Raw genomic sequence first — 27,574 nt, forward strand, 5'->3', positions numbered from 1 at the left:
GACTATAAATGGATGGTGGTACATACTCTTCCTTGAGTGCACCCTTCTTGTTCGGTTCCTCCACAAACGCTTCCGTTTCCTGCTCTTCAGACATCCCATGCAAGTATGGATTCAATGGGGGTGGCCTCCAAAACGACCCGTTTTTGAACATACGGAAGTCTTCTGTCCTCCACTTGGTTGGAGCATCTCCCTACAAAAAAAAAACCCAATTTTTATTTTTGTCTTCTTCTAATTCACTATGCTTGAAGTTATGAATTGTCACTAAAATTCTACTTGCCTGAAGAATTGAATAAAGCTTCCACCTATAATACACATGGGCTGGAGTCTGGTTTTCAAATAAAAACCTAAAGCAAACCACAAAGAAAAGAGATAAAACATATTACAAATCATTGAATGGAAGCAAATTCAAAGGAAGCAATAAAAACAAATAACCAAACCCTGTTCAGAATCCCACCTTAGCCCCCAAATGAACACCAGACAGCTAAAAACATGTGCATCCACAGCACAGCTGGGCAGAGCATGTGCAACTGTTACACACACACACAGTCTGCAAAGCAGAGAGCACAGCTCCACAAAGGCACACCATTTCTCAAAAGTTAAAAGCAGAACAGGGTCAGCAAGAACAACTGTGCAACCTCACAGCAAAGCAGAGGAATCATCAGTGCCAGGAGTCACTACAAGAGCAACTGCAACCTCAGCACAAGCGGTGCAGGAGCTTGTAGTTACACAGTTTGGTGACTCAGATCAAATACTAAATAACTTGAAGCTTTCCATCAGTTAAGTTGTCTGTCAGAACACTGGCAATATCTGATGGGGGTATGGGGAGCAAGCAGCCCATTTTTAATGGCCAGGATATTTTGACCTGCATATTTTCTCATTTTATATATAACAATCATAGTGATGCACTTCAAACTTTTTGCAAATAAAGCATTGCTAAAAGGACATTTAGCATTTCCCTGAAAACGTTTTTCAGAGACTGCATTTCACAAGAAAGTTGGAAATTGATCCTTTTTTATTCTATTAATGACAAGAGCTGGAAATTCCCACAACTTCCCTATGTCAGCTAAAGTTTAATCCTATTTGCATTGACATCAAAGAAAAATTACTCCCAGCTCTTGCTAAAAGTTAGAAATCAGGCTCCAGGAAGAGCAGACTTCACATGGAGTTAAGACTGGTTGTTTTGGGGGGGGATTTTTTTCTTTTTCTAAAATGTATGCTACTGCTTCCACTGACTTTTCCCTGAGAAAAGTATGTGTTAAATGTCACTTACTTTATATATACAGAAATGTATTTTATGTTGTGTGTATAGTATTTTATTTATTTATATGTACACACTAGTAACAACTGGAATGAAAATGCATTCTCCTTTATAAATGGACAGCATAACCATTTGTACAGCTTAAATCTGCTCATAAAGATAGGCACAGTAAAAGCAACTCTTATTAGTATTTCAAAAATGCCAAATACTAACACCAGTGACAACAGTTAGTGCTATTTCAAGTGAAGTAATGTAATAAGCACCTGAACATGGGGTTGTTGATTTCTCGGTTCATGATCATGGCTTCGAACATGGGCCCTTCCCGAACCACAAACTCTATCATTCGATGGATCAAAGCGAGCAAATTCCTACAACAACAACACAGTTAAAGAAAAATTGATTCAGACCTAACACTATATAAAACTACACTCCACCTAAGATACTACAACTCTGCAGGAGATTATTTTGCTGTATTGTTAGGAAATCTGTATAAAAGATAAGGTAACATGGAACATATTATAGCTTTGCATCACAGACACGGGCATTCTAAGAATTCAAACGTACTGGTGGAGTAAGAATTTAAGAGGAGACCTCTTTCCTGAATTTCCACAGCCTACAACCATCTCTTGCTTAGCAGAAGCCTGACACACACAAAAATGGGCAACTGAACACCAAAATATAATTAACTATCAAAAACTAAGCCCTCATCTACATTGTCTAGAAATAAGATTGAAGTGTCAGCTAAAGTTCTACAGGGGAACAAGTGGCTGAACATTATGCTCAAAATAAAACACACATACTTTTGAATATTCAATAGAAACTGCATTCAGCTTTCAAACTATTCAAGTATGAAAGCAAAAGCAAATAGCCTTCTTGATGCCAAGTAAGGCAATGGTTATATAAAATTTAGATAATTTCCTTTTGGTCAAGATTCGACTATTGGCATAGACCAAAAATGTCTATCATTTCGTGTCATACCATCCCATGTTTCCTCCCTCATACAACCGAGTGAATCAAATCACAATTAAAAAAAATAAAAATCTGCATCATTTCATTCAGCACTACATCCCGAGACAGGCAAGGAGCGGATGTGAAGTGCACATTTTTCAAGCCCCATCTAAAAATGAAGAGTCCCTTCTAAGCATGCTAACAGCACACACTCATATAAGCTTTATCAAAAATAATGATAACCAGTTTCCACTCCTTTGGGGTTTTTCGGAAACAGGGTCCTGAATTTTCAAAATAGGTTACCTACAAATATCAAAAGCTTCATAGCTCGTGTCCTTTGAATGTGATGCAAACAAAAAAAAATATACAGATTTTTACATTTTTTAATTTATTTTCTTAGATGCCACAAATGGATTTGGTTCTTTACATTTCTTTAGATTTCCTTTTAGCACTTTTTTAATTACTGAAGTTCAATAACTGCTACATTGAAAAGCTGAAGAATTTTCTATCACTTCTTAGTAATGTGACTATTTTCTACCATGAGTATTCCAAGTTCTGCCACAGATATAATGCACTAGATCAAAAAAAATTCAACTTAAAAATGTTGTAATAGAAACCTGTCCCTGTCATCTACAAACTTAGTAAATGTTGTTTTAGACCATCTAGCACTGAATCTGCTTTTACCTCAAATATTACACACACACAAAAAAAAAAATCAAACAGCTATCAGTTGATATTTCCTCTCCGCTTTTTATAATCCCAGAAACATTGTAAAGAGGACAAAGTCTCAACAATTCTGTAGCCATTTTATTTAAAGCAGTGTTCTCAAAGTTTAGTGTTATATGAACTGTATTTGAAAACATCAGTAAGAAACAAATCTACAATTAGCTTTGAGCTATTACACCATCCATTTATTTTTAGGCAAGTCCAACGTGATCTTTTCTGGCTTCCGCAGAAAGATGTCACTGGTTTTCATCTAATTTGTCTTTCATCCAGTAAAAAAAAAGTTGTGTAAGAGCAGCTTATGCTTGAACAAGAACATCTGCTTTGTGATGACCTCAGATGTATGAAAACAGATTCAGTACATCCGATATGTGAAAGAGGTTGTTAAATGCGTTTCGGTGTATAAGACAAGACTACTTGGAAGTGAATTTCTCAGAAAAACCTCTGATTGTATATACTATATATAGGTTTTATGCTTAAAATACTAAGAAGTAAAAAATGTTAAAAATGGTATTGAAAATTTTTAACTAAAGGAGAATAAACACATTATCCCACTGAAGTCAGCTGACATTTTTGCATGATGTGATGCACTGTGTAATAGCCTTAGCAACTCTGAAAGTCATTAGGAAAAGAATAATTAAAAGTATCTTCAAATACAATTCATTTAACGTGAGTTCTTATCATACTTTATCATATTTTGAAATGCTACAGTAAATAAAATGGACACATCTTTTTCTCTGAAAGCTAATTACTCTGTGAGCACTGCACAGTTTCACAAGTACTTGTTCTATACTCAGTGTTTCTCAAATCAAGACTCTTCCTGGCCACACTAAATATTCAAGTCTCTATCCAACAAAAACTGTCTTGTCCTATAATTTCATCAAAAATACTAGTGCATTTGAGCACCTATTGGCAAGTATGTTAATGCACTATAACTAGTTCACAAATCTCTTTCTGCCCCCCCCACACACGCAAAAAAAAGAAAAAAGGGACTTTGTGACAATTAAAACAGTGTAGTAAAAAAACGACAGTTTAAAGTGCATTATTTTAAAATGTCATTTAGCTTAAGTTGGCCAACAAAAAAAAAGTTTTTCAGTTATAATAAAACCACATTTATTGGAGCCGATCGTACCAATGTCTGGTCAAAAACTGTATACTTTCCCAATCCATCCCATGATGTTTTCCTGGTCCCCCGCTGCCGCAGACAGTTCAGCTGGTGTTGCTCACCAAGGCCAATGTCAAAGAGAATTTGGTAATCTTTTGTGCTTCTTTACTTTTAAAACAGTGTTGTGTTCCTATGTTTGGGAAAGGGTTTTAGCTTAACTGAGCAAGAGTATTCCTAGACTAGTGTGAAGGCAGGAGCAGCGCTGGGGACCAAAATAATTCTTTGCAATAATACAAAACTACGTTTTCAGGTGACCAAAATTATTAACTGCTGCACATTTTAAAAAAAACAGGAGAAATCAAAAGTGATTTTTAACTGAACTGGTTATAAAACATATAAGTGAGAAAAAGAAAAAAAATTAAAAAGCCCCACAGCTGCATCCCAGTCCTGAGAGGTTTATGCCAGGACTTATGTAGTGTCTGTAAGACAAGCTATTTCACCCTAGTGTTCACTCACAAAATTACCCTGCAACTATCTCTAGTGCTCAAATTAAATGCAAAAGATAATTACTTAAATCTACCCTCACTAAAGAAGAGTTATTAAGATAAGAAGAGTAAGACTGTAAATCACACACATTCCTTTCAGGTGTCATGAAAGAACCATTGCTCAGTCAAGCCATTACCTTTTCCTCAACATCACCATTTTTCTTTAAAATTCCGAAGGGGAAATTTTCTATATTTAGATCAGTAATAATAAAGAAAAACATGTACCTTTCTGTTGGGATAACCACTTTGACTATGGCTTGCGACAGAGTCTGTATATGAAGTCACATCAGATAATAAACATAGAATATGTGAGTATTGTTAACAAGTAACAAGCAAAAATATACATATGCAATGAAAATACTACACATCTATCACAAGTTTGCAGGCAATCACTGCTGTGAAGTTATAACTAAGCAATTACACAAAATGCAAAGGTTGTGTCAGCGAACCATAAAGGTTCACTAATTGCAAAGTATCAGAACATTCCTGTCAGAATGTACATTGAGGCACTGAATAGGAACTATGCTGAATATAATTAAGAAAGGAGTTCTTAAGTTTATGAGAAAATTCTAAACTATTTGACTTGGATCACGTTGGTATTACTTTATTCCCAAGTCTTATGGAAAACAGCCCTGACAATTAAGTGTCATTCAAAGAATCAATAAATTCTTACAAATGTAAATCAAGTTGGTTTGTGATTACAAGATACTTACCCTTTTATCAGCTAATATTCCAGAAAAAAAGTTTGAAAACTGACTCCATAAGTAGCATAAAATACTTACTCAATGTCCAGATTAATTACCTTATACACAACATACATCAACTCCTCTAGTGCAAAACTAATGCTACTCAAATTAAAATGTAGGATTTTCTCTAAATAGAACAATTTAGATACCGCAATTTGGCAGCTAAAAAAAGGGGGGGACGTAGGAGAAAAAAATCCAGGGAGCCTGGAGGGGGAAAATGATAGCCAGATTTTAAGCAGCACTAAATTAATCAAGAGCCAATATACTGTCCCCTAACACAGACATGAATCAGAGCTTCAGGAATTAAGTAGGTTCCCTTGGGCTACAGCAGGGAGCCAGTGAGTTTGCAGACTAAGGGCCGCCAGAGTCAGGCTGAACAATGCAAATCTATGAAGCCATTGCAATACTGTCACAGATGTAGTATTTAACAATGAGATATGGCCCAGGGTACTGTAAGTTACCTTCTCGAAATCTTCCTTGTTTTTTGGTGGTGGTAACATTGGAGCATTAGGATTCTTCAATCTCTCCCTGGGCTGGGCGTTAAAAGGCAGTCCTGACGGAGGAGGTGGGAGGGTGTGCTCCATCATGGAAGGCGGAATGTATATTGGATGTGGTGGAATAGGTACAGCTTTGCCCCAACCCAGCTTCATTTCAAACGACATGATCATCTTGCCTGAAAAAGTGAAAGGAAAACACATTATAAACTGGGTCTCCATCACTCAAGGTTTCTCCACATAAGTGCAGCATTTAGGTTTGCCTGCCATGGTTTACCTTTTGCTTACGTGTTTCATGACTGTATCACATCTATCAGACTACAACATATGCAAATGAAGGCCTAGGACATGAAATGTTTTATTAATCTTCCCCCAGTGTGTGTTCAGGACACTACAATACACTGTTACTCTAGTCTGACAACACTCAGCTACCAGTAAAAAAGACAGTGTAAACTAAAGTCACTGCCAGCCTGGGATCTACTGGAGTTACAGAATATGTATCACTAGTCTGATAAAACGATCTGAAAATGAGCTTACAGTTCCTCCTCAATATTCCCACAAAGATTATTACAGTTCCAAACTGAGAAATCCATTTACCATTTAAATTCTTCAATGCTCTTTCAGCATCTCTCCTGTTCATAAAGGCAACAAAGCCACAATTTCTTTCTCTTGCTCTTTCTTCATCTGTTCTTGGCCACATAATTTTAACACTCGCTAATGGTCCAAAGCGTCCAAATTCTTGACATAACATCTCTTCATTCATCTACACAAAAAAAGGTAAAAATTTAGCATTTTGCTACTTTATTTCTATGACATTTGTTCATATTATTGTCCAGTTGTTGAAATTTTAATTTTTTCAGTTTCTTGAAACACAACACTTCATTGATACCTCCCCAATGCAATCTACTGCAAAAATAAGAATTTAAATATTGCATTTTTAACTGAGCACACTCAAATTTTTGAGATATGATCCACCTTGCCTGGAGATATCCACGGAAAAATAATTTTAACGGAGCTAATGATTGGCAGTCTAAACCTTAACTTTTGCAGCAATATGTACAGAGCATTTATTTCAAGGAATACTACAAAAAAACCTGACCTAGACCCAAACATGCCAGCACTGCATTCCTTGGCTCCAAACTTACCTGCGGATTAATGTTGCCAAGATATAAATTTGTTGTGCTTGGATCTCCAACATCATGTGAACCTGGTGCATAATCATCCAGTACTAAAATGACAGAGAAAAAAAAAAAAAAAAAAAAAAAGTCGTCATACTCCCTGCTATGCATTTAAATGACAACATTAAATTCAGTAAGAAAAGAATCTATATTACCACCAGATGATCTGTTTCTTCTTGAAGGAGCATCCACTAAATAAAAAGAAGAAAAATACCATTTAGTCCACAAATTTTGTAGCCCAAACTAACATCAAAAATAACATCTACTTACTTGAGCGACGCTGCCCATCTGAATCAGACTGGGGTGGTTCAAAACGACTCAATCTACCTTTTGTTTTGTGTCTTTCATCACGCTCCTCTTGTATTCTGCAAAACAAGTTGGATGTAAGTAACAACTCAAAACCATTTTGAATTTTTTTTTTCTAAAATTTTGATTTAAACAACTTTAGAATTATGAGAATTCTTAATATGAAACGACGGGCTTGTTAAAAATTTCAAATTGCCAATATGTTTGAACTTCTGTTTCATCAACTGGAATGATTCCAGCTGCATGTTTCCTCATTCATACTGTCAGGGTATTTTATCCTCAAACAGAATTGACTTGGTTTGAGAAGCAGTTTGCAAGACCAGAATAAGAACTGTGCTCTGAAAAAGTGACTCCAATTCCACATCCAACTGTCAGAGATCCACTGCCCACTGAGATGGCTTTTCAAGATGCACACAACTCTTTTAGTCTCTGTTTCTCCTGCTACCTTTTCTAAGGCCACATCCACGGGTACACACAAATGGCTATTTCCAGAACATACAGGATTTTGTTTCAGTTTATACCTCTGAAGATAGTACTCAAAACAGTAACCATTTGGCTCTTCTGATATGAAGATATTGTGCACCAGGAATACAAGGCTGTCCATTCAACTCATTGATACCAACGAACAGGCAGCAGTGAAGCTCAGATATTACTGACAAAAGCCATGTATGGTTTTAAAATGTTGCACTAATTGTTTCCTAATGCATGCAGATTATTTTGTTTTCCATCTTTAACATCAGGACAAATACATGGTATTCAGTTGCACTCAATATATGTGCTACTCTTTCTGTTGTATTACACATTCAAAAGTGAAAGAATCTGCTTTTTCAAGTATTATTCAGTTTGGTTTTAATGTTACACAAGTTGAAATGCATCTCTAGACTTCAATTACAACTCTTATTTCTGCATTACCACAAAAGCTCAACCTCATACTGGAATTCCTCTGGATATACTTTAGAGACAAAACCTATTCTTTCCAAGTCTGACAGATATTTCAAATTCCCCCCAGTCTCTGCTCCCTCCTTGTGCTGGGTTTCGGGGGCAGGTTTTGATACTGGGGGGTTACAGGGGTGACCTCTGGCAGAAGCTGCCAGAAGCTTCCCCTGTGTCTGACAAAGCCAAGCCCAGGCAGCTCCAAGGTGGACCCAGTGCTGGCCAAGGCCAAGCCCATCAGCAATGGGAGTAATTATGTGTTAAGTTATTTCACAAGCATCTGGGGGGAAAACAAAATAAAAACCTTCAGGAAACAGCTCTGCACGAATGATCCCAAATACTGTCTGTAAAACAAGGCAAAAACCTTGGATCTTCTTTATTTGCAGTAAAAACTAGTCAAACTTACTGCTTTAATTCTTCTTTAAAAAGTTCCAAATTACTCTTTTTCTTTTCCTTCTCTCCTTTCTTCAACGGCTAAAATTAAAGATATATAAGACAACATTTCAGAAGACATAATGAACAAAATTAAAAAGCATAAGTATATAACAAAACTTTAGATAATTTCCATGCATATTTTACCCACAGCTTTCAAACGAAGTAAACTACAGGAGAAAAAAAAAACCAAAACAAAACACCAACCAAACAGACTTGAAAACATTCAGACTGAGTGCTATCAAACACAAAGCTAGAAAATATAACATTAAGGATAGTTTAAACTAAACTTTGTTACTTCTCATTCTTAAAATGCAGCATGTGTGATCAAACACTCTCTACAACATCCAAATTTAAAATAACTGAAGTATTTTGTCAGTTTGTTCCACTTGGAAGCTAAGATGTTAATTAGGCTCCTAGCAATCTGTCATGCTCTAATTAATTTGATAGATGTGTGTACATATATATGTAAATTATTTTACATATATATATTCAATTATTTTATCCACAAACATTCTATTTGAAAAGAATTTCCTTCTCTTGCTTCCTTTTGGATGTAAATACAATCTGAATAAACAGTTACTCTAAATGGTTCAAGATCCTCAGAAAAAACTCTTGAATGACAAAGAATATGGATACTGCAATACTACTTTTCTTTAACAGTAATATATGTTCCTTAACTAACTCATGTGAAATTTTATCTTCAACAACATTGCTTTCATATAACCAAATTTAAATGAAAACGTTTCCAATAGGCAGACATACAAAATATTTATTGTGTTACACACTACATCTTTGGAAAAACTGGACTTCCTACTCACCCCAGGCAAAGTTGTTTGTTTGTTTTTGTTTTTGGGGAGGGTCTGCCAAATAAATAAAATCATTTTTACCTCATTATCTTCAATCACCATTGGACAAGTGAGGGCAAGTGAGTAAACTGATTGCATTACTTCATAAGTATTTATGACAAGTTTGAAAAGCAGTAATATTCTTACAGTACAAACACTTGCATACGACAGAACAGAGCTCAGCATAATAAAAAAATGCTACAATTCATCCCTGTAACTGTAGAACTTTACATACAATGAAAATCAAAACTGCCATCCAGTATTACCCCACTAGTCTAAAACTGAGAGTTGTTTAAAGCTGGAAGGAGGTTGGGATGAAACTGCCCACAATTATCACATTACATCTCATTTCCCACCCTAACAGGCAGCATGGTACATGTTTCACTTAAGCTTTAAAATTGCAGTAAGCTCTATCAAAAGACTTTAAGACATCCAAGACATTCATTACACATCTACAGCAGTAACAGTAATCATATGTAATTATCACTTGACTCGAAGACCATGTTTGTTCATAATATTTCCATTATTTTTTATGATGAAATCTTCATTTACAAGAAAAAAAAACTATCAAACCATGCAGAAGACAAACTAAATTAAATAAAAACAAGGTGTTCAGCTTAAAAATTGTGCAAGTTCTACAATTTATTTGTACAACTCAAAGAGGGACTTCTAAAGAGACTTCTCAAATTTCACCACAAAAAAAAAATAAATCAAAGAACCTCATCAAGAAAACCTTGGATTAATGCAAAGGTCAAATTATTTTTTGGGTTTAAGTTAAAAAAACCTAAAACCAGATGGCAGCAAGAACTGCTTCTGAAACTTCAGAAATTCTCAGGGCTAAGGATGCTGTTCCTTTCCAACAGTCACTAAATTAGCACCCCTGAGAAGTCTGTCCCAGTTAACAGGGACACAGCACAAACACGGAGCAGCCCCATGGCCGGGCAGTACCAGGTGCATCCTGCTGGACACAGGGCTCCTGGGCCTCTGCATTTCACCACCTTCTTATCTGCCATGGCATTAGGCACAGCAAAATGTCCACCTTCTTTCAACATGTGATCAATGCAGATAAAGCTACTCTGCAGGATCACACAGCCCTTTTTCTAAGCAATTCTAAATATGTCAGTGTGGGGTTAATATTCAAGCAAGAAACTTACAGGCTTTTTGGTTTCGATCATGAGGAGGGATGGAGGCTTCTCGTTCGATGGCTGACTTGGTTGATTTTTTTGATCTGAAAATCGTGACGAAGGCTTATAGATTTTACCCCGTTTTTCATCTGTTTCATGCTCCTCTGAAATTAAAGGCAAATTAAAAACAAATTTTACTAACGAATGCTGCACAACACTGTTCATTAGAAAGAAGGCTGTTCTTTAGTCTTGGTCATTCAGTTCAATATATAATTTTATTTAAAAAAGAGATAATAGGAACTTTACATAATTTAACGTCTTTTAATATGAAGAAAAAGAGCAAAGATTAGGTATTTTAAAACAAAGCATTTTTTCCTCTTAAGTTTAAAAGACAAGTCACGTCACTGCCCACCTAAGTGAGTCAAAGCATAGAGCAGATTTTAGCATTAAGTTTTCTTTTCTGCTTCTGATGTAACATACCAATTTTAAAATGCAATTCAAAGCCAATCTCCATCTCTACTCAAAGCCAAATGACCCACCATCCCCAAAAAAAGGATTAGTTATACCTTTAGATGCATTAACGATTCCTCCTCTTACAAATGTTTTCACTTTACCACCATCACCTCCTTCAAAGGCAGCTAGGAATTCTTCATAAATTTCTGCAGCAGCCTTCTCATCCTCCTACACAGCAAATGTTCATCTATTTACTATCATTGCAGAACAACCTTCACTAGACAGTTACTCTTAAATTAGCTATGTGACAATCCTTTTTATTTTCTAGAATTCAAGCTACAAACGGCATCAAAGCAGGTTCAATTTTAGGCAATTCAAATTTCTGAGAAATGTGGGAAGAACACGACACAGAAGACACAAAGCCAGTAAGGCCTCCAATATGACTGTTCCCTCACAAGAGTTTACACAGCAATTTAACATTCAAAAGATGCCCAATAGAAAAGCCCTTATCAAAGACCAGCATTATGAGCCTGGAGCTTTGCTGACCTCAGCATGAGAGAACAGTGCCCATTCCATCCTACCCATCACAATCAACCCACGTGGCCGCAGAGCAACGACAGGATCACCTTTCTGTATTCCCCAGAGAACAAGTTACTTCAGTGACTTAAGCTGAGACACTGAATTTAGCACTGCCATGATCTTTAGGTCAGTATTTCCAACAACCTGGTAGGAGATAAGCCACTGAAATACAGTATGAGTTGTGTGTGTAAAGTTCAAAGCCCAGTACTTCCAAAACTTTCACCTTACCAACCACCAGCTACATATTTCTAAAATTTGGACATTCCTGAGTAATCTAAAATGCAGCATCAAATTCTAAGATTTGTATTAACTCTAAATAAAGCCATTAGACAAAATTATGTTTTACAGAATAACAAGCATGTGTACTGAACCTATTTCAAAGATGACAGGTACTCTTTCAAATTACTGAAATTCAGTGACAGAAAGCAAATGAAGAACAGAGAATTATTCAAGGTGATGGCTGTCCCCATTTCTGAGCAATATAACAATCAAAAGATTACTGTAATTCCTATTTCAGGAAGCCAGAGAACTTGATTTCTCACACAGAAGGAAAGAGTAAGCCTCTCTCTATCTTAATGCCATGGATACCAGAAACAAATTAAACATGTAAAATACAATTCACTCTCGTTCTTTGAGAGTTACAGTTAACAAAATAAAGGTATTTGGAGGTAAAGCTGGTTGAAACCTAAAAGCAAATTTATTTCAGTTCTGCATACAAAGTAAAATTTTCACTGTACACCATTACCTTCTTTTTCAATTCTTCTTGCTCCTTTTTGCTCAGAGTCCGTTTGGCAGCACTCATTTTGCCAATACTGAAGGCTTTAAGTTTACTTTCCATTAGAGGCTGCAAAAGGAGTCACAAAACAGACATTAAACTGTTTACAAAACAGTTAAAATAATGATACTGTTGACCTTGATCTGGACCAGTAACTTAAATAAAACAAAGAAAAGGCTTCCTGTACTTATCTCTGAAGTTGTTATTACCTAATACAACTAAAACCAATTAAATCTATGCAGGTTTTTTTAAACAAATCATCCTTGGTTTAATAAGGAAGCTTCTGATAGACCCATTCAAACACAGCTGAAATCTGAAGGGCACTTGCTGTAAGAACCTGGAGATCTTATCCCTATGCAAGGCAGTTAATAAACCTTCAGAAACACGTGCTTTGCACGACAGTACCCTTTTGATCATTGCAGTTTCTGAAAAACAAAACCAAAAAGCCAACGAAAAAAGAAAAGTTCTAAAAGCATTACTGACTGTTTTTGCCAGAATCATGTTTGTGCAAGGCTGAACAGGTGTAATGGAACAACAAACTGGATGCTAAATTTCAGTTGTACTTCAAGGTAAAATGCTTGAAGAAGAAAATGCATTCTAGAGGTTTTCAGCTACTAGGTAAATAAAATAAAAGACCTCCCATTCAACTCCTAGATTCTTTTGAATTTTTTTCCAAAACCCTGATGAAGGAGCACTATGTGTAACAGTAATTTCTGGAGTATGGAATTAAAATTCTTAAGATTTCATTCAGGGAGTTAACAGCCAGTAAAGTGTCAAGAGAAGAAAGACAGCAGGATGAAAAGCATGTTCCAAAGACATGGGCAATGGGAAGTAAAAACAGAGAGACAATAAGAAACTTCTCTGGAAATTCCAAGTTTAACACAGCAATTCATAAAGAATCAGCACAAGAACAAAGACCCACAGGAGCAAAACATAAGCTATCAGCCTCATCTTCAAAATATCTGTGGTGCTCTTACACAGTGCACAGTGATGCTTAAAATTACCCTTTTTGCAATGACAGGTCTTAAAAAAAAACCAGCTCAATAAAACATCAAGACAAATCAGGTGAATAACTCAACTGTCATATTATGAAAAAATTTCTGACACCAACTGCAAAGAGTTTCCTTGAGGAACAACTTTCTTTGTAAAGAGTTTTACTTTTAGTATCACCTTCCTAGTTGAAATTTTTTTACATTAAAAAAAGCACAATGAAAAACAAGCTGAAATATCTCCAGTTTATAATCCTTGCTTAGTATCACAAACACCTCTTAGATCTCTGCCAAGCATATTACCAAACAGCTCACATTTCTTTGAGAAGTGTTCCCTGCTTCATCACTGAAAGGAAAGCTATCAGTTACAAATGAATGCAGCCTTGTTTGTGAAGTTATCTGGTTTATGACACCATGTTTGTCAACATGAGCTGCTGAGACAGTTTTATCAGAAGCTTTTAATGCATCTGTGTGTTTTTAAATTTAATAAAATCCAGTTTTCCAGCTGTCTGAGAAACAGCTTATATTTCAGTCTGACAAACAATATACAACCTTGGCAAACGTGGGCATATGGCACAGCACTGCCGACAGAACAAATACCACACTCCTCCCCAAGATTTATCCTGGCATCAGAAAATAATCTCTCCCATTAATGTTACAGGATACCTGCAGGTCAGCCACGTGAATGTATGTTCCAGTGACATACGGGAAGCAGCTGTGAGATAAAAGAGTTCTGAAAGATCTCCTCGGTTTTGGAAGGGTCTCAGGAATAAAAAACAAACCAAGACCTTCGAAGTGGCTGGAGCAATGTAAAGGTAATAGGATTTAACTAATGTTTGTTAGATTCCAGCAGGCAATTGTAACATTATTATTACCCATTTACAGCTTCACAGAACTCCTAACAATAGAACTATACAAAACTTGAAGGCCTTCCTCCTTCAAAAAATGGAAAAAACCCAAGAAAAGGGTAAAGCAAATGACAGAAGCAAAGAAACAACTTGCAGCTGAGTAATCAAATATCTGTATGACAGCAAACTCCTTAAACAGAACACTGCATTGACTGTGAAGTGGCACAAAGTACTGAAGTCCCAGTTCCTTCAACAACACAAAACATTCCAAAGAGATTTTAGGGTAATTTTCCAAATTGTAGCAAGTAAAGCAAACCAATAAAATGACCTACTTCTTTAGGAAAAATGTCTGCTATCACCACTTGAATAATGCTATCTTACAGGCAATTTAACAGCTGGTAATTGACTTTTGCATACACAAAATCAAACTGAAATTTTGAAGAAAATCCAAACCACAGAATGAATTGTCTGGTTTTAACTTTCTGTTTGGTTCTTTCTGCCTATTTTCATTTTAGCTCAGAAATAGATGGGTCTTCATGCAAAATGCCAACCCCACAACCAGGCAAAGGTCCCTCCACCCAGGGGGTAGTGGATGGGGTGGCCAGTGAGATCAGGGAATTTCTCTAACCTTTTGCTCTAAGTGTATTCCATCAGAAAGCAAAATAAAGGATGGAATTAGGGCCATACTAACTCACCTTTGAGAAGCCAACTGTATGCAAAAAGGCTCTTCGATATCCTGACTCTTATACTGATCATCTCTTATTTTCAGCTATTCCTCAGTGTAAGAGACAAACCTACAGAGAGTCCTTACAGCTCCTTCCTGTCCAAGGATCTATTCTGAATGCAATACCCTGCAGCACAGCTTCCTACACTGCTGGTTGTTTTGAAAGTTTCAAGGAATATTTTTAAACATGAAAATCAATGGTTCATTTGCAAACACCTACAGGTTACATATCCAATGCACCAGGCTCTGCCTGCAGCAAGGAGTTTTCTTTAAAAACAGGCCTATTTTGAGTTTGTGGGTTTCACTGGAATTTTGGTTTTGGTTTTTTGTTTGTTTGTTTTAAAATATTTTGGACTTACATGTGAATCAGCAGATCCAGTGGTGTGTACTGCATCTGGCCCTCTGCCCTGAAGAGAGAATGAAGAGCAGGTGAGGCACAGAACAAATAACAGACAAACAACCTCAGGGCTTTTTTATTCAGTTCCCTGAATGTGATTTTCATTTCAATTTCAACATCCAAATACACAAGAACAAAGATATATTTAATGTATTTTAATGATATATCTGAACAGGTCACATCAGGAACAATGTCAATATAAGGTAAATAAGGGATTAAAGATAGACTGTTCTTGTTACCACTAAAAACATCTAAATTTCCACAGCTGGATTTTGTAAACACACCACTAACAGCACTATAAGGAAAAAAAAAAGTTTGTTACATTGCATCTGCAAGAACTGCCATTAAAGGCTGTTAAAGATTACATCAAGTGCTTGATTACTTTTTGCTTACTATAAATAATTTCCAAACTGATCTTAGTATATTGTGTACAGATGGAAGCTGGCCACCTCAGGAACACTAATTTAAGTCCAATTTGTGAGTATGTACTAACTGACATTACTGCTTTAAACTGTAAACCAGCATACACAAAATCAGGTTTTTAAATGAGCTTAACTGATGGAGAACACACTTTTAAATTATGTAATGCCCAAATCCCAGAAAACCTCACTGATATAACAGCTACTATTAACACATTACTGCCTGATGCACAATTCATATCTCAATTGATTTTTAAGTCAAAATAAAAGATTTCCATTAGCTGAAATCTTTCAGTAGTTACAGAACATTAGCAATTCTCCTTGTCACCAGGAATTTATAGTTTCTACAGAAATAATAACATATGATGCTCATCTCCAGTCTTCCAAAATGAACAAGCAGGAAATGCTACTCTAGAAGATAATCTACTAGACCTTGTTTTCATTTTGCATCCCTATTCATCAGCTCAGGCATTTCTCTTTCAACAAGTATATTCCTATGTTTTACAGTAAAATCAACTTAGAAAAAAATGGTCTGCAACAAAAAGCACTTCAACAACAAGAACTAAGTCCACAAAGGTAAAGAGCAACACAGAGATACAGGCCTCATATGGGAGAAGCAAAAGTCTGCTAGGAATACATCTGAAGGTCTTTAAAGAAAGAGAGAGGCAGGAAGAAGCAAACAGAAGAAAACAACTCTGTCTTACTCTCAAAGACCTCCCAAATCCACTTTCCTGCAACATCATACATGGCTCACAAAGCACATCTTTGCAGAGAATAAAAAGTTCACATGCACCAGTAGCAGTTCACTAAAATACACATGGAAGCAAATATCACAAGCATATTTTACTAACAAACACCACTTCCCACAAACTTTTCCTCTGTACTTGGTGCTGGATTTTTTTGTGATTCAAAACTGCCTGTGGCCCTCAGATCAGTAATCTGTTATGCACAGTCACATATATGGAGCTTACCTGTCCTCCCCCGAGAGTTTATGAATGTATAGCACATCATCACACAGATAAAAGACACTTTGCAAAGGAATTTCAGAGCATGAAAACTGCATTCTTCCTGCTGCCACCCTGTGGCAACCAACACAGCAGCTACAACTCACCCTTACAAAAACAATTTCAGACCTGCAGGTAAAAATCCCAATCACAAAGGCAGTGATACAATGCTCTCTGCCTTAGTGCAATGACAGAGTGGAGACCGAGCACTGCTCAGGGAAAGGAGGTTATTTGGCAACAGCAGAATGGAATGACCATTTCCTGATTCTCCACAGCTGTTTCGTTTACAGAAGTTTTGGAAAGCAGCACCTCCCAACAGAGGTGGGTGCTGAAGGTGCTTTTAGGGAGGACAACAGACAAGGCATCACACAGAGTAACTACGAGTATCAATGCTCAGTACAATGGCACAATTCCTGAGGAAGAATGTAGAAAAAAGTAACAGACACTAAATCTGCTTCTCCAGCAACAAGCAGATGATGCTACTCAGAAAGGCTTCAGTGCCTGGCAGCACACAGAGATTCTGCAGGAAAGCAGGCCAAAGATAAAAAAGTCTGGAAGTCACTGGGAGTGCAGTGATGCTTCCCAAGCCACCTGCAGGGACCAGGGCACTGTGGAGCCGCTCCAAACATCAGCTGAGCAGCAGAATTAAGGTGCATTCATAAAAATTCTAAAAGATATTTTAGCTTTCAGACCAACTTTATCCCACAGCAATTAGCAGCTTTGGAGATCCACATTATTCTCCTCCTTCAACAGTTCTTATTTTTAAAGTCTTCTCTTCCCATCTATAAATTTAGTTCTACCTTTAATACTGCTGCTGACCATCCCAGCAACTGTACTGACAAAGCACAAGATGACAAGATTCTTCACAAAATTACACGTTGCTATCTGTCAGTTGCTAAACAGCAGTTATTAAAAAAAAACACAAATTCTCGCAGCACTGCATTTTGTATCCATCTGCACCCTTGAGGAAAGGGGTGATTTTGTTTCCCTAAGAGTAACAGCAGCTGCACTGACTCAGCGGGATCAGTGTCTTCCTAACACTCACCAAGAGCAGGATTTCAGATGACATTGCCCACCTGTGTTGAAATCTGGAACGGAATTGTTTTTTCTGTTCTGTTAAGTAGCTCAATTAAATTTAACTGCTGAAAGAAAGATATCCAAATTTCTGTCCTGCACCTGATGAGACGTGAGCACAGCTGCTCCATGTTCAGAATACCGACACAAAAGGGTGGCAACTCCATCTTTCAGTCACTGCCACCATAAACAACTGGCAAAAGTCTTATTCCCACTTCACTGCATCCACCACTTTGCATGAAACCTATCCTTATTTAGTTTTTTTCCTAAACCAGACTATTTTACAGATAGATCACTTTTTCCATCACTTTCACTGCAGATTTCCCAAAGACTTGTGCCAGCAGAGCCAAAGTGCCATTTCACAGCCGGCACTGCTCCTGCAGGAACACACGGCCCTGTCCAATGCCAGTCCTGGAGCTCAGGTGGCCCAAAGTTCCATTCCTGAGCCCAGCCAACTTTACCCAACCTCCAAGAGAAAAAAAAAAATCTTCAAAGAACAATATAGATGAAATTTATGAACTCCTACAAAAATGCCAAAGCAGAGTCTTCTCTCAGATTCTGATGTTTATATTTTCTTCCAGCTTCATGGAAGCTTCCAAAGAAAACAGAGAACTGTTCTCCCAAATCTTCCTTCCTGCCCACAAATCCAGCTCTTTACAGTTTCTCCAACTTCAACAACCTCTTGGTAAAGCTGGCATGATCCTGTTGTTACACAAATATTTAAAATATGCTGTATAAAATAAATATTTTTAATTAATTAATACTGATGTCATTTAGTAAAACAACAGAGCACAAAAGCTGCCAATAAAACCCTAGAGACAATGTGTGGCCTTCCAAATGCTGAATGGTATTTTTGCAACTGTAATGGCTACAACTTAAATAAAAGCCCCTCCTTGCAAGAAGCAACAGCTTCAGGGTAAAGTTTTTAGAGAAACTGGTGTAAGACAGCCCTGCCCTGTGTCAACACCTTGCACTGATCCTGCCCCCAGCATGGGCAGCTGGTCACTGAACTGGATCACTGTTCCTGATCTAACTGATCACCCAGGAAAGGGAGAGATGGGGAGGTTCAGCCAAACCAGTTTCCAACTCATAGCAGGCTCCCCTCCAAATCATGCCAAATCAACTAAAGAGGACATTAGGGAGAGGGAAAGTAGCTGAAGCTGGGACTGTGTCAGCACTGACGGCAAGGAAAAGCAAATGGAATCACAGCTTAAATTAAGATGTTAAAATCCAGCAAAAGGAGGTTTCCTTTCCCTAACTCTCTAGAAAACAAATGCCTGAAAACACCTGCAAATTATGTTATGGCTAATCTATTTAGTCTTTACAGTTACTGGAATAATGCATATCAGTGTTATTCCCTATTTAAATAGCCCTAACTTGCAGACACAAAGGTAAACAGAAAATGGTTTTCTCCAAAGCACTTGCAAGGAATAGTATCCATCAGAACATTAAGCTCAGATGAACAGGTACATTTTTTAGAATGAAAGAGGCAAAAGTACAGCTTGGTCCAAGTGGATTATTTCTTCTGCACACAGCAGCCAATTTGAACAGCACTATATATAAGAGCAGTGGACATGCAATATAGTTTCTATTCTCAGAAGATAAAATAAGAAAATGGAAAAGTCACTGAGCAGCTAAAATGTCATTACATAAAGATAATAACTGAACATAATCTGTATCTGTCATTTGAAAATCATGTCCTACACTGACATTCTATGCAGTCTTCAGCAATCTCTATTTTCTCCCTAATTATTCTTCCTCCCTATTTAGATTTCTGGAAGTCTCGAGTACGTATCCTGCTATTCTGATCTCAAAGTGCCAAAGGAAGAGATGATGCTTTCGCAGCATATTTCACACTGGAGACTCTCAAACTTATTTAGCAGCTGACAGGACCACACAAGGCAGCTGCCACCACAGCCACACAGGCAGTGGGGGATTCTGAACCTGCACCATCTCCAGGGATGTTTTTCAAACAGTGAATCAATCAGATAATTCCTGACTTAAAATAACCTCGATTTTACACTATAAATCAAAGTAACTGGCTCAAATTCAGTACCTGAACACTGAGAGTGAAGAACAAAGACCAAGTGTTCTGAAGGGAAAAAACTCTATTTTATTTCAGGCACTAGGTCACAGTTCTTTGTAGAGCACAGAAAATGAAAGGTCACTGTGTCTTCCCAGGAGGTAACTAGAAGCCAGCAAAGGCACATCTTGGAATTGCCACTGAAACACATCTATAGAATCTACAGGACATATTTGTTTTGCAAGTACAATTACTCTTACAACTTGCAAATACAATGCACCAAAAGAAACGAAGCCTACAACTTCAACATTGATATGTCACTAAATGAAGTCTAAAATTATTTTAAAAAATCAAAATTTTTGATAAATAATTACTTTAAGAAACTGAGAAAAGTGGTTATTTGCTTAATTGTTAAACCATTTTCATACAAGTTCAACTAAAAATACACATTTTTATCCTTGTGTCAATAAATTAATTACCAAAAAAAAAAGGATATTACTAATTCCAGTACTGTTATGTCATACTTCTTTCTGCAGACCTCTGAGAAGTATCTCTATGGATATACATATCCAGACACTCATAGAATGACAAAACAAAAGGTACCAACACACCATCCCACCCGCTGAGATTTCCCAAGATGTATTTTTCCGGAAATAAATCCCAAGAGCTCAGCATGTCTTATTTTATCTCACTTCTCAATAGAAACATTCTTATGGATCCAGGTATGTACTATCCCTATTTTCTTTGGCACATAAAATAATATTGACAACAAGAAACAAGTAAGATCTAGAATGTAAAGCAGGGGGAAAATACTACTGAAACACAGCCTGGACATCTGGAGGAGTGGGAAACTGGGGTGAGGGGGAAGTGTATGAGGGTGGAAAGGCAGGGACAGCACACCCTTAACAGGCCCTGACTGATGAACACACATCTGACCCCACATTCTCTCACTGTCCTGCTGAATTCTCTGGGATGGACAAGTTGGTATGAAAGGTTAAGTGCCTGCATGTACCCCTGCAGAACTGAGAAACAGGACAGAAAAAAATTCCCATAAATTAATTATTACTGTATATTAAAAATTAGTATCATCAGTACAGAAATAGTAAATGACAAAAAAGTCTATGATGTAACCGTGAAAAGAAAGGGGTCACATCTGGGTTGGTTTTGTGCACCACCTCTTCAGTTGCATAAATAAATAATTAATTATTCTATGTCTAATTATACTTGAAATCCCAAAATGTCTTATTCCCTGAAAGCCACTGTCCATAAATTAAGACCTATTTACTACTCAAGTTTTCTGTTCAGCTCGTACTTGCAATTCCAAACCAAAAGCAAGATAAAAAAATGTTTCTTGGCAATATTTGGACCAGGTCATAAAGGGGATACAAAAATAAAACTCTCCTACTCTAATAACACCAAGTGAGCAAACATGCAAAGGCTTTTGGTAACTACATTTCATTACCAAGGCCAGGGGTAACTACAGAGTTTATAAGCAGCAAAACGAAAAACAAAATCCTATTTTTGCTTAATAAAAAAAATTGGCAAAAATTATTAATTTATATAGCACTGGAAATTTCAGAGCCAAAATGTGGCTTCCTCCTTAAATGATTTACACACTCACACACCAAAACCTGGAGAATTTCTACACTTCTGGCCTAAAATCTGAAACAAAAGCGAGTGAAAAGGAGTATCACTAATCCTCACACCGCCAGCGCATCCCCCAAACATGTCTTACCCTCTCCACCCTCGGCAGGAGGGATGCTGAGGGCGCGGGCAGCTCTGGGATGGGAGCACCCACAGCCCGCCCGGCGCTGGCTACAGCACGGGCAAGTTTGCCAGAACTCCTGCACTACCTGGGCTCCTGCTCTGGAAATCCGCCCAACAAGAAACTACAGGAAGTACAATGAGTGCAGTGAAAAGCGCGGGCAACGCCACGGCGATTCTACGGAACTTGTAATTCCATCGCAAATCGAAAGCACACACTCGATCTCAAATTGTCCTTCACACCAGCAAGTCGCAAACTAACCCCGCGCAGGCTTCGGCCCACGAGGGAATCAGCAAAATTCCACCCGCAGGGGAGCTTAGGCATCACCGACCAACCCGCACCGAGCCGGGACTCGGCCGGCACAGTCCCCGCCGGGCCCCGCGGCTCCTCCCGCCGGGCACGGGGACACGGCGGGCATAGATACAGGCCCGGGGCGACCCCAGGGAGCGGGAGTGTCCTGCAAGAGCCCGAGGCCCCTTCCCGCCCCCCACCCGGTGCCGGGGCCCGCAGTCACCCCGGGCACGGCGCGGGAGCGGACCAGGCCGCGCCGCCCGCGCCTCGCCGCCCTGCCGCCACCGGGCCCCACCGCCACGGCAGCGGGCCGTAGCCCTGGGCGGAGCGGAGCGAAGCGAAGCGGGCCACGGGCCGTGCCCCCGCGCCACGGGCCGTGCCCGGGCGGAGCGGCCTCACCTTCCCGGCGGGTTTCTGGGAGCCGCCGGGCGCCTTGTCCGCCATCTTGCCTCTGCCGAGCCCAGCCCTGGCGGCGGCGAGCCGAGCGCCGAGCACACCGAGCCCGCAGCGGAGGGCGCGCAGTCGATCGCCGAGCGGCCGATGGGCGCCCCTGCTGCATCTCCGCAGCCGGAGCCGGGCCCCGCACAGCGGAAACGGGCACGGGGGAACACCGCGGGAACGGCGGGAACTGTTGCATCCAACGGAGAAAAGCCCTTGAATAAACAGGGAAAAGGCTGGCACAGCAAATCCTCCGTTACTGGGTTTGATACCACACTACAACTGTAACTCTATTGAACACCGTTTAACCGGAGATCATAGCCAGAGGTCACACACACTGCGTTTATCATGAGTCTCGCATTCCTGCGCTTTCATGGATTTTCAGCATAACGCGGGATATGCTGGGGTTGAGATAACGCTTAAGAGAAACAGGTACACAGAAATTAGTGAAAGCTTTAATCCACCACCTGCCGACACTCGCTGCCCTGTGTGCGGAGCAGGGCCCGCGCTGAAAACCACCTCGGCCAGCGGGGAACGGGGGCGGGAGCTTCCAGAGGGGGGGGAAAAGGCAAAAGGAGAGGGGGGAAAGGGGCAGGGGCAACTGCAGAGGACTGGAAGTTTAGAGAGGGCAAAGCCCCCGGGAAACCTCAGCGGCTGCAGGTGTGCAGGGATACGGTCTCAGGGCCAGGGCTCCGCTGGGAGCGGCTCCGTAGCAGCTGTCACCGCACGGTCCGGAGGCGGTACCGGGGCTGGGCAGGGCGGCAGCGGGACAGCGGGAACGAGCGCTCGCGGCGGGGCTGGAAAAAGAGAGGAAAGTCTCCCTCAAAGGCGGAGAACGCGGCTCAGTGTGCAAGGACAGCAGGGCGGGCAAAAGGAAAAACTACCGGGATTTCCTGTCCCTCCAGCACCGCGGGAAGCGGGATGCGGGCGCAGGGGGAAGCAGGAATGTGGGACCGGCGGGAAGCGCTGGCTCCGGCAGGGGGCAGGCCCGGCCCGCACAGCCGGCTGAGGGTGCTGGAGCCGCACAAAAACCAGCAAAATAAATAACAGCGATCCCCAGCGTCCCCCGGGCGAGGGGCTTCGCCCCGCAGCCCAGCGAGCGGCCGGGCGGCACAGGCGGGGCCGGCGGGAGGCCGCGGGATGCAACACGCGGTCCTGGGGCTGCAACACGCGGTGCTCCGGCTGCCCGAGCCGCGAAACAACCTGCGGAATTCTCTGGTAATGGATCGGCTGCCGAGGATCCAGGGGGAGCCGATGCGCGTATAAAGCACATAAGCAATAGAACGATGAGGGTGCGCTGTTCCCATGGCTGGGTCGCGCCTCCGCGCTGGAGGAGCCGCCCGCACGGCTCCCTTGGATAAATCCGAGGTGGAAGGAAGGAGGGAGAAATAAAACCTAGGCCTTGACAGCAGGATTTAGGCACAATTCCACCAGTCTTTTGAGGGTATTTTGAGGCCCAAGCTTGCCCATAGAGGAGCCCTTCCACATGAAGAATGGCTTTGGTCAAGGAGCTTTAGAGATGGATTAGGCAAGATTTACTGCTTCAGAATCCAAGTCAAGCCTTTCTCTTCCCCAGTCTTTCTCAGTGTTTACTTGAGAACCATTTCACTAGCTTGCAGAGACACAGGATAAGTGACATCTGTGACCTGCTTCTGGTTTGTTGTTGTTTTTTTTATGTAGTAATGGAAACAGGTGCAGCAATGACTTGAAAGCAAACAAGCTGAGGAACTTGTACTGGATAGAAAGGGCATTTAGGGCCAGGAGAAGACACTCGATGCTGCTCAGCTCTCCTGGGACTGCACTAATAAACCTGCCATGAAAGAATGACCGACATTTGTGGATAAAAAACAAACATCTAGCTGGAAAGAGGAACATGCCCTTGGATGCTAGAGTTTTGGGGCCACTAATGTTTAGAAAATTTGTGCTCCATTTGGCCTCAATCCCTTTATTTAATCCACCTCATTAATCCTTTTTAATTATCCACCTCATTGTTTAAATCCTCTGCTTACTGCTTCTATGCTCTTTTGTAATTAATAAACTACACCAGATTAAGAGCATCATGATCCAGAGCATGCTGTGAAAAATGGGAAAGATACAGTTAGAGTTTCAAAGGTCATCTCTAAAGATAGTTTTTCAGAATGAACTGTACTCCTGAATCTGCACTATTTATAACACATTGCAATAGTACAGTAGCACTTGTGTACAGATAGTGAATGAGAACACATGTCACTGTCTTGGGCTGAATGGGAGAGGAAGGGGAGGAAGGAGAGAGGGAAGGAAAGGAAGCAGCAAGAGGTAGAAATCCATGGAGAAATAACGCTGGAAAGGGTAGGCTAATAATAATATTTAAAAGTAAAATGTAAACATTTTTCACTATAATGCAGTAGGTCTGGTTGCCTGCAGACCTGGGAATTGCTTATTAACTTGTTACAATGACAGATATCATTAGGCAATATACTAGGGAAAATCATGAATTATCATAAATAATTAACACTAAGCTACATTAAGTAAACCACATGTGTTACCCTTGTCTTACTGGCTGCTTTTCTCTCTACTTTCAGACAAAAGCTCTCCATTGCTCTCATCCCAGGCCAGGGCACAGCAGAACTGCTGCAATCCTTTTGCAAAGCTATGTGAGGGCAGGGGAAAGGAAGAATTTAAAGGGCTTTGGAAGTTCCCTACCCTGTAGCCAAGGAAGCATGTTTGAGGACATGGCGGATCAGGAGCAGGACAGAAGTGTAGCTGCTGAGGTTTGTAACTTTGTGTGTTTCACACTCTCAGTAGTGGATCACTGGAATGTGTGTGTGTTCCCCATAGATCAGGCAACAGTCTTCCAGCTTCTTCCCTTATTCTGCCCTCATCTCCTCCCACCCCTGAGACTGACAACTGCTAGTCAGGAATTCTCAGGATAGGTAAGTCCCCATTCCCCCATGTATCATGTGTTGCTGGGAAGCTCTGGCTGTGCAGTGCAGAGATGAGGAGAGCATGTGCAGCTGGAGCATAAAGAGCCTGGGCTGAATAGAGATGCTTTAGCAGGAACCACTGGAATAACAAAAAAGAGCCAGAGGATCTGTCTGGGAGAGGGCAGTTTGGCTCTGAGGTGCCCAGCACCCTGGACTTGCTGCCACCGCTCTGTCTGCTCTCTGTCTCCTTGGCCAAAGCCATCTCAGTGTTACTCTGTCTCTCAGTGCTGGTGCTCTACCTTCCCTCAGCTATGAGACCTGCTCCACTCCTGCTTTCCCTTCCAGTACCCCACTGCTCTCCTGGGACACATCAGGGAATCTGGTTCTTTCTCTGCCTGGGATTCCTCAAGCAGTGAGGCCAGTCACAGGAGCAACATCTGACTTGCACTGTTGGCTGAAAAAGGCTGGTAGTTTGCAGTGCATTTTCCAAGCATTAGTGCAAGTATCACTTGAAGGCTTAATTGCAAAAGTCCTCCTGCAGCTTCTTGTCAGAGAGAATTAGCCCACACGGCTAGAATCCAGACGTGCACCTTTATCAGCTGCTTAAAAGCGTGGAAGTTCAAGATGAGTGCAATGCCTGTCATTCCTTTGTCCATACTGAGAGTCCCTCCTTTCAGGTTACTAACACTGAGTAGCAATTTGTGCTCTGCAAAACACTCCCACTCAGCACATACAAACAAAACAATTTCTTAACCATGCACTTTGTAAGTGAGGTTTCAATCCTGCAACTCTTGCAAAGGACAAGTTGTACTTTGCTCTTACCGTGAGCCACTGGAAGCTGGGACAGTGGTGGATTTTGACCATGGAAAACATGTGAAATGTGCATCTAGCAATATGCTGTTCTTCATCACAGTGAAACTAATTTCACTGCAATACTTATTTTCAGATTTGCTGCTGTCCAGAAAAACACAAGTTCTACCTCTAATCTTTCAAAACCAAGAACTTTAAAAAGACAACAACCATGCCTTCAGAGAAATTTTCTTAAAATATGAAGTATTTTTCCCAGTTTGCTGTGTTCAGTGTTTTTTTCAGATTTTTTCAGATGGGTTTTATTGCTGGTTTTTAAAGCATAAAGAGTACAAACCTAAAGCTATTCAACTTGAAGGTAAAGAGGGCAGAAAATAAGAAGCTTCTGGTGAATGAACATTCTTGTTCAACCATGATGGTCTTGGTTACTGTTACTCCCTTTTATCACATCTAGCTTTTCTCCCCTCCAGGTGAGGCTTCAAAATACAGGTATCACTTTCACTTTTCTTTATCTATTGAAAAATTAGGTTTATAAAGTATAATTGTCCCTAATTAGTTACTCAAGAAGGAGAAAATGATGCAAAGATTCCTGTTTATCCGGTCTTAAAAAGATAGTGGAGTAGAATCTCTAAATGCAAGTTAATCTCTCAATCAAAGCACTGTGTCTACTCAATTATTACAAACTATTATAATCACTGCAATAGAAAGTTACCCATTAAGACATTACTTTCAAGAAATTGATAAACACTCGAGAAAGGATAAAAAAAAATCACTTAGAACAAAAGGATGATTTTTGTATGTCTGTGTATCTCTTCAGTTGTTCTCCCAGAGAATCTGCAGTCATGAGGTACAGGAAACAAAGTTAGATAAGGCTACAGCTTCTCGTTCTTTAACAGCTACTCTTTTCAAATGGAGCCAAATTCTACATTCACTCTTGGTCAGTGGGATTCCATGCAAGAATCAGATTTACTAAAGAGATTTCAGTGAAGAAGGATAAATATTTTTACTCAGATAAAACTTCTTACTGAGAAAGAAATCATGAAAATCTGTCTTGGCAGTGAAGATATAGAAAGAAAAAAGAGAGAGACACGGTTGTATGGTAGAGGATTATGTAAAGCAAGAGCTCTTAAGACTGTTGTTTGGCAGTGTGAGTGGGTTGAATTGGGTGGGGCTAAAGGTTTCTATTCAAAAGCATCAAATCTCCCAAATACCACCATTGCCAGTTCACATTAGGACTTCCTGGATTCCTGGAAGTTAGTGTATTTACTTACTCAGAAAAGCAGAAAAGCTATGGATAATAGGAGGTCTAAGCACAACCTCTTCCCTAGTGTGCTGAATATGTTACAGTGCAAAACATGAATTTAGCTTTTTTTTTTTTTTTTAATTTCCTAACCAAAAGGCATAATTGCACTGGGGAGTAATTTAGAATATTTTTTACGATTTTT

General features: G+C 39.8%; 1 protein-coding gene across 7 annotated transcripts in view; it reads right to left on the reverse strand.

Moving 5' to 3' along the window:
* Positions 1–22,473, reverse strand: part of U2SURP (U2 snRNP associated SURP domain containing) — a 43,602-nt gene extending 21,129 nt beyond the window's left edge. The window contains exons 1-16 of one of the 7 annotated variants that reach the window (XM_064666384.1): positions 22,381–22,473; positions 15,368–15,415; positions 12,418–12,516; positions 11,207–11,321; positions 10,671–10,804; positions 9,490–9,531; positions 8,643–8,710; positions 7,268–7,362; positions 7,156–7,188; positions 6,965–7,047; positions 6,417–6,582; positions 5,787–5,998; positions 4,805–4,848; positions 1,522–1,626; positions 278–344; positions 27–190 (exon numbers count right to left, since the gene is read on the reverse strand). In XM_064666384.1, coding sequence (XP_064522454.1) covers positions 27–190; positions 278–344; positions 1,522–1,626; positions 4,805–4,848; positions 5,787–5,998; positions 6,417–6,582; positions 6,965–7,047; positions 7,156–7,188; positions 7,268–7,362; positions 8,643–8,710; positions 9,490–9,531; positions 10,671–10,804; positions 11,207–11,321; positions 12,418–12,516; positions 15,368–15,415; positions 22,381–22,425 — 1,520 coding nt within the window. In that variant the 5' untranslated portion in view covers positions 22,426–22,473. Of the gene's footprint in view, positions 1–26; positions 191–273; positions 345–1,521; positions 1,627–4,804; positions 4,849–5,786; positions 5,999–6,416; positions 6,583–6,964; positions 7,048–7,152; positions 7,189–7,267; positions 7,363–8,642; positions 8,711–9,489; positions 9,532–10,670; positions 10,805–11,206; positions 11,322–12,417; positions 12,517–15,367; positions 15,416–22,380 lie in introns of all 7 variants that reach the window. The other 6 variants (XM_064666383.1, XM_064666382.1, XM_064666386.1 and 3 more) reach the window with 6 other exon arrangements.
* Between the last annotated feature and the right edge of the window lie 5,101 nt (positions 22,474–27,574).

This window comes from Pseudopipra pipra, chromosome 10 (assembly GCF_036250125.1).
Source record: "Pseudopipra pipra isolate bDixPip1 chromosome 10, bDixPip1.hap1, whole genome shotgun sequence".
Classification (NCBI taxonomy): domain Eukaryota; kingdom Metazoa; phylum Chordata; class Aves; order Passeriformes; family Pipridae; genus Pseudopipra; species Pseudopipra pipra.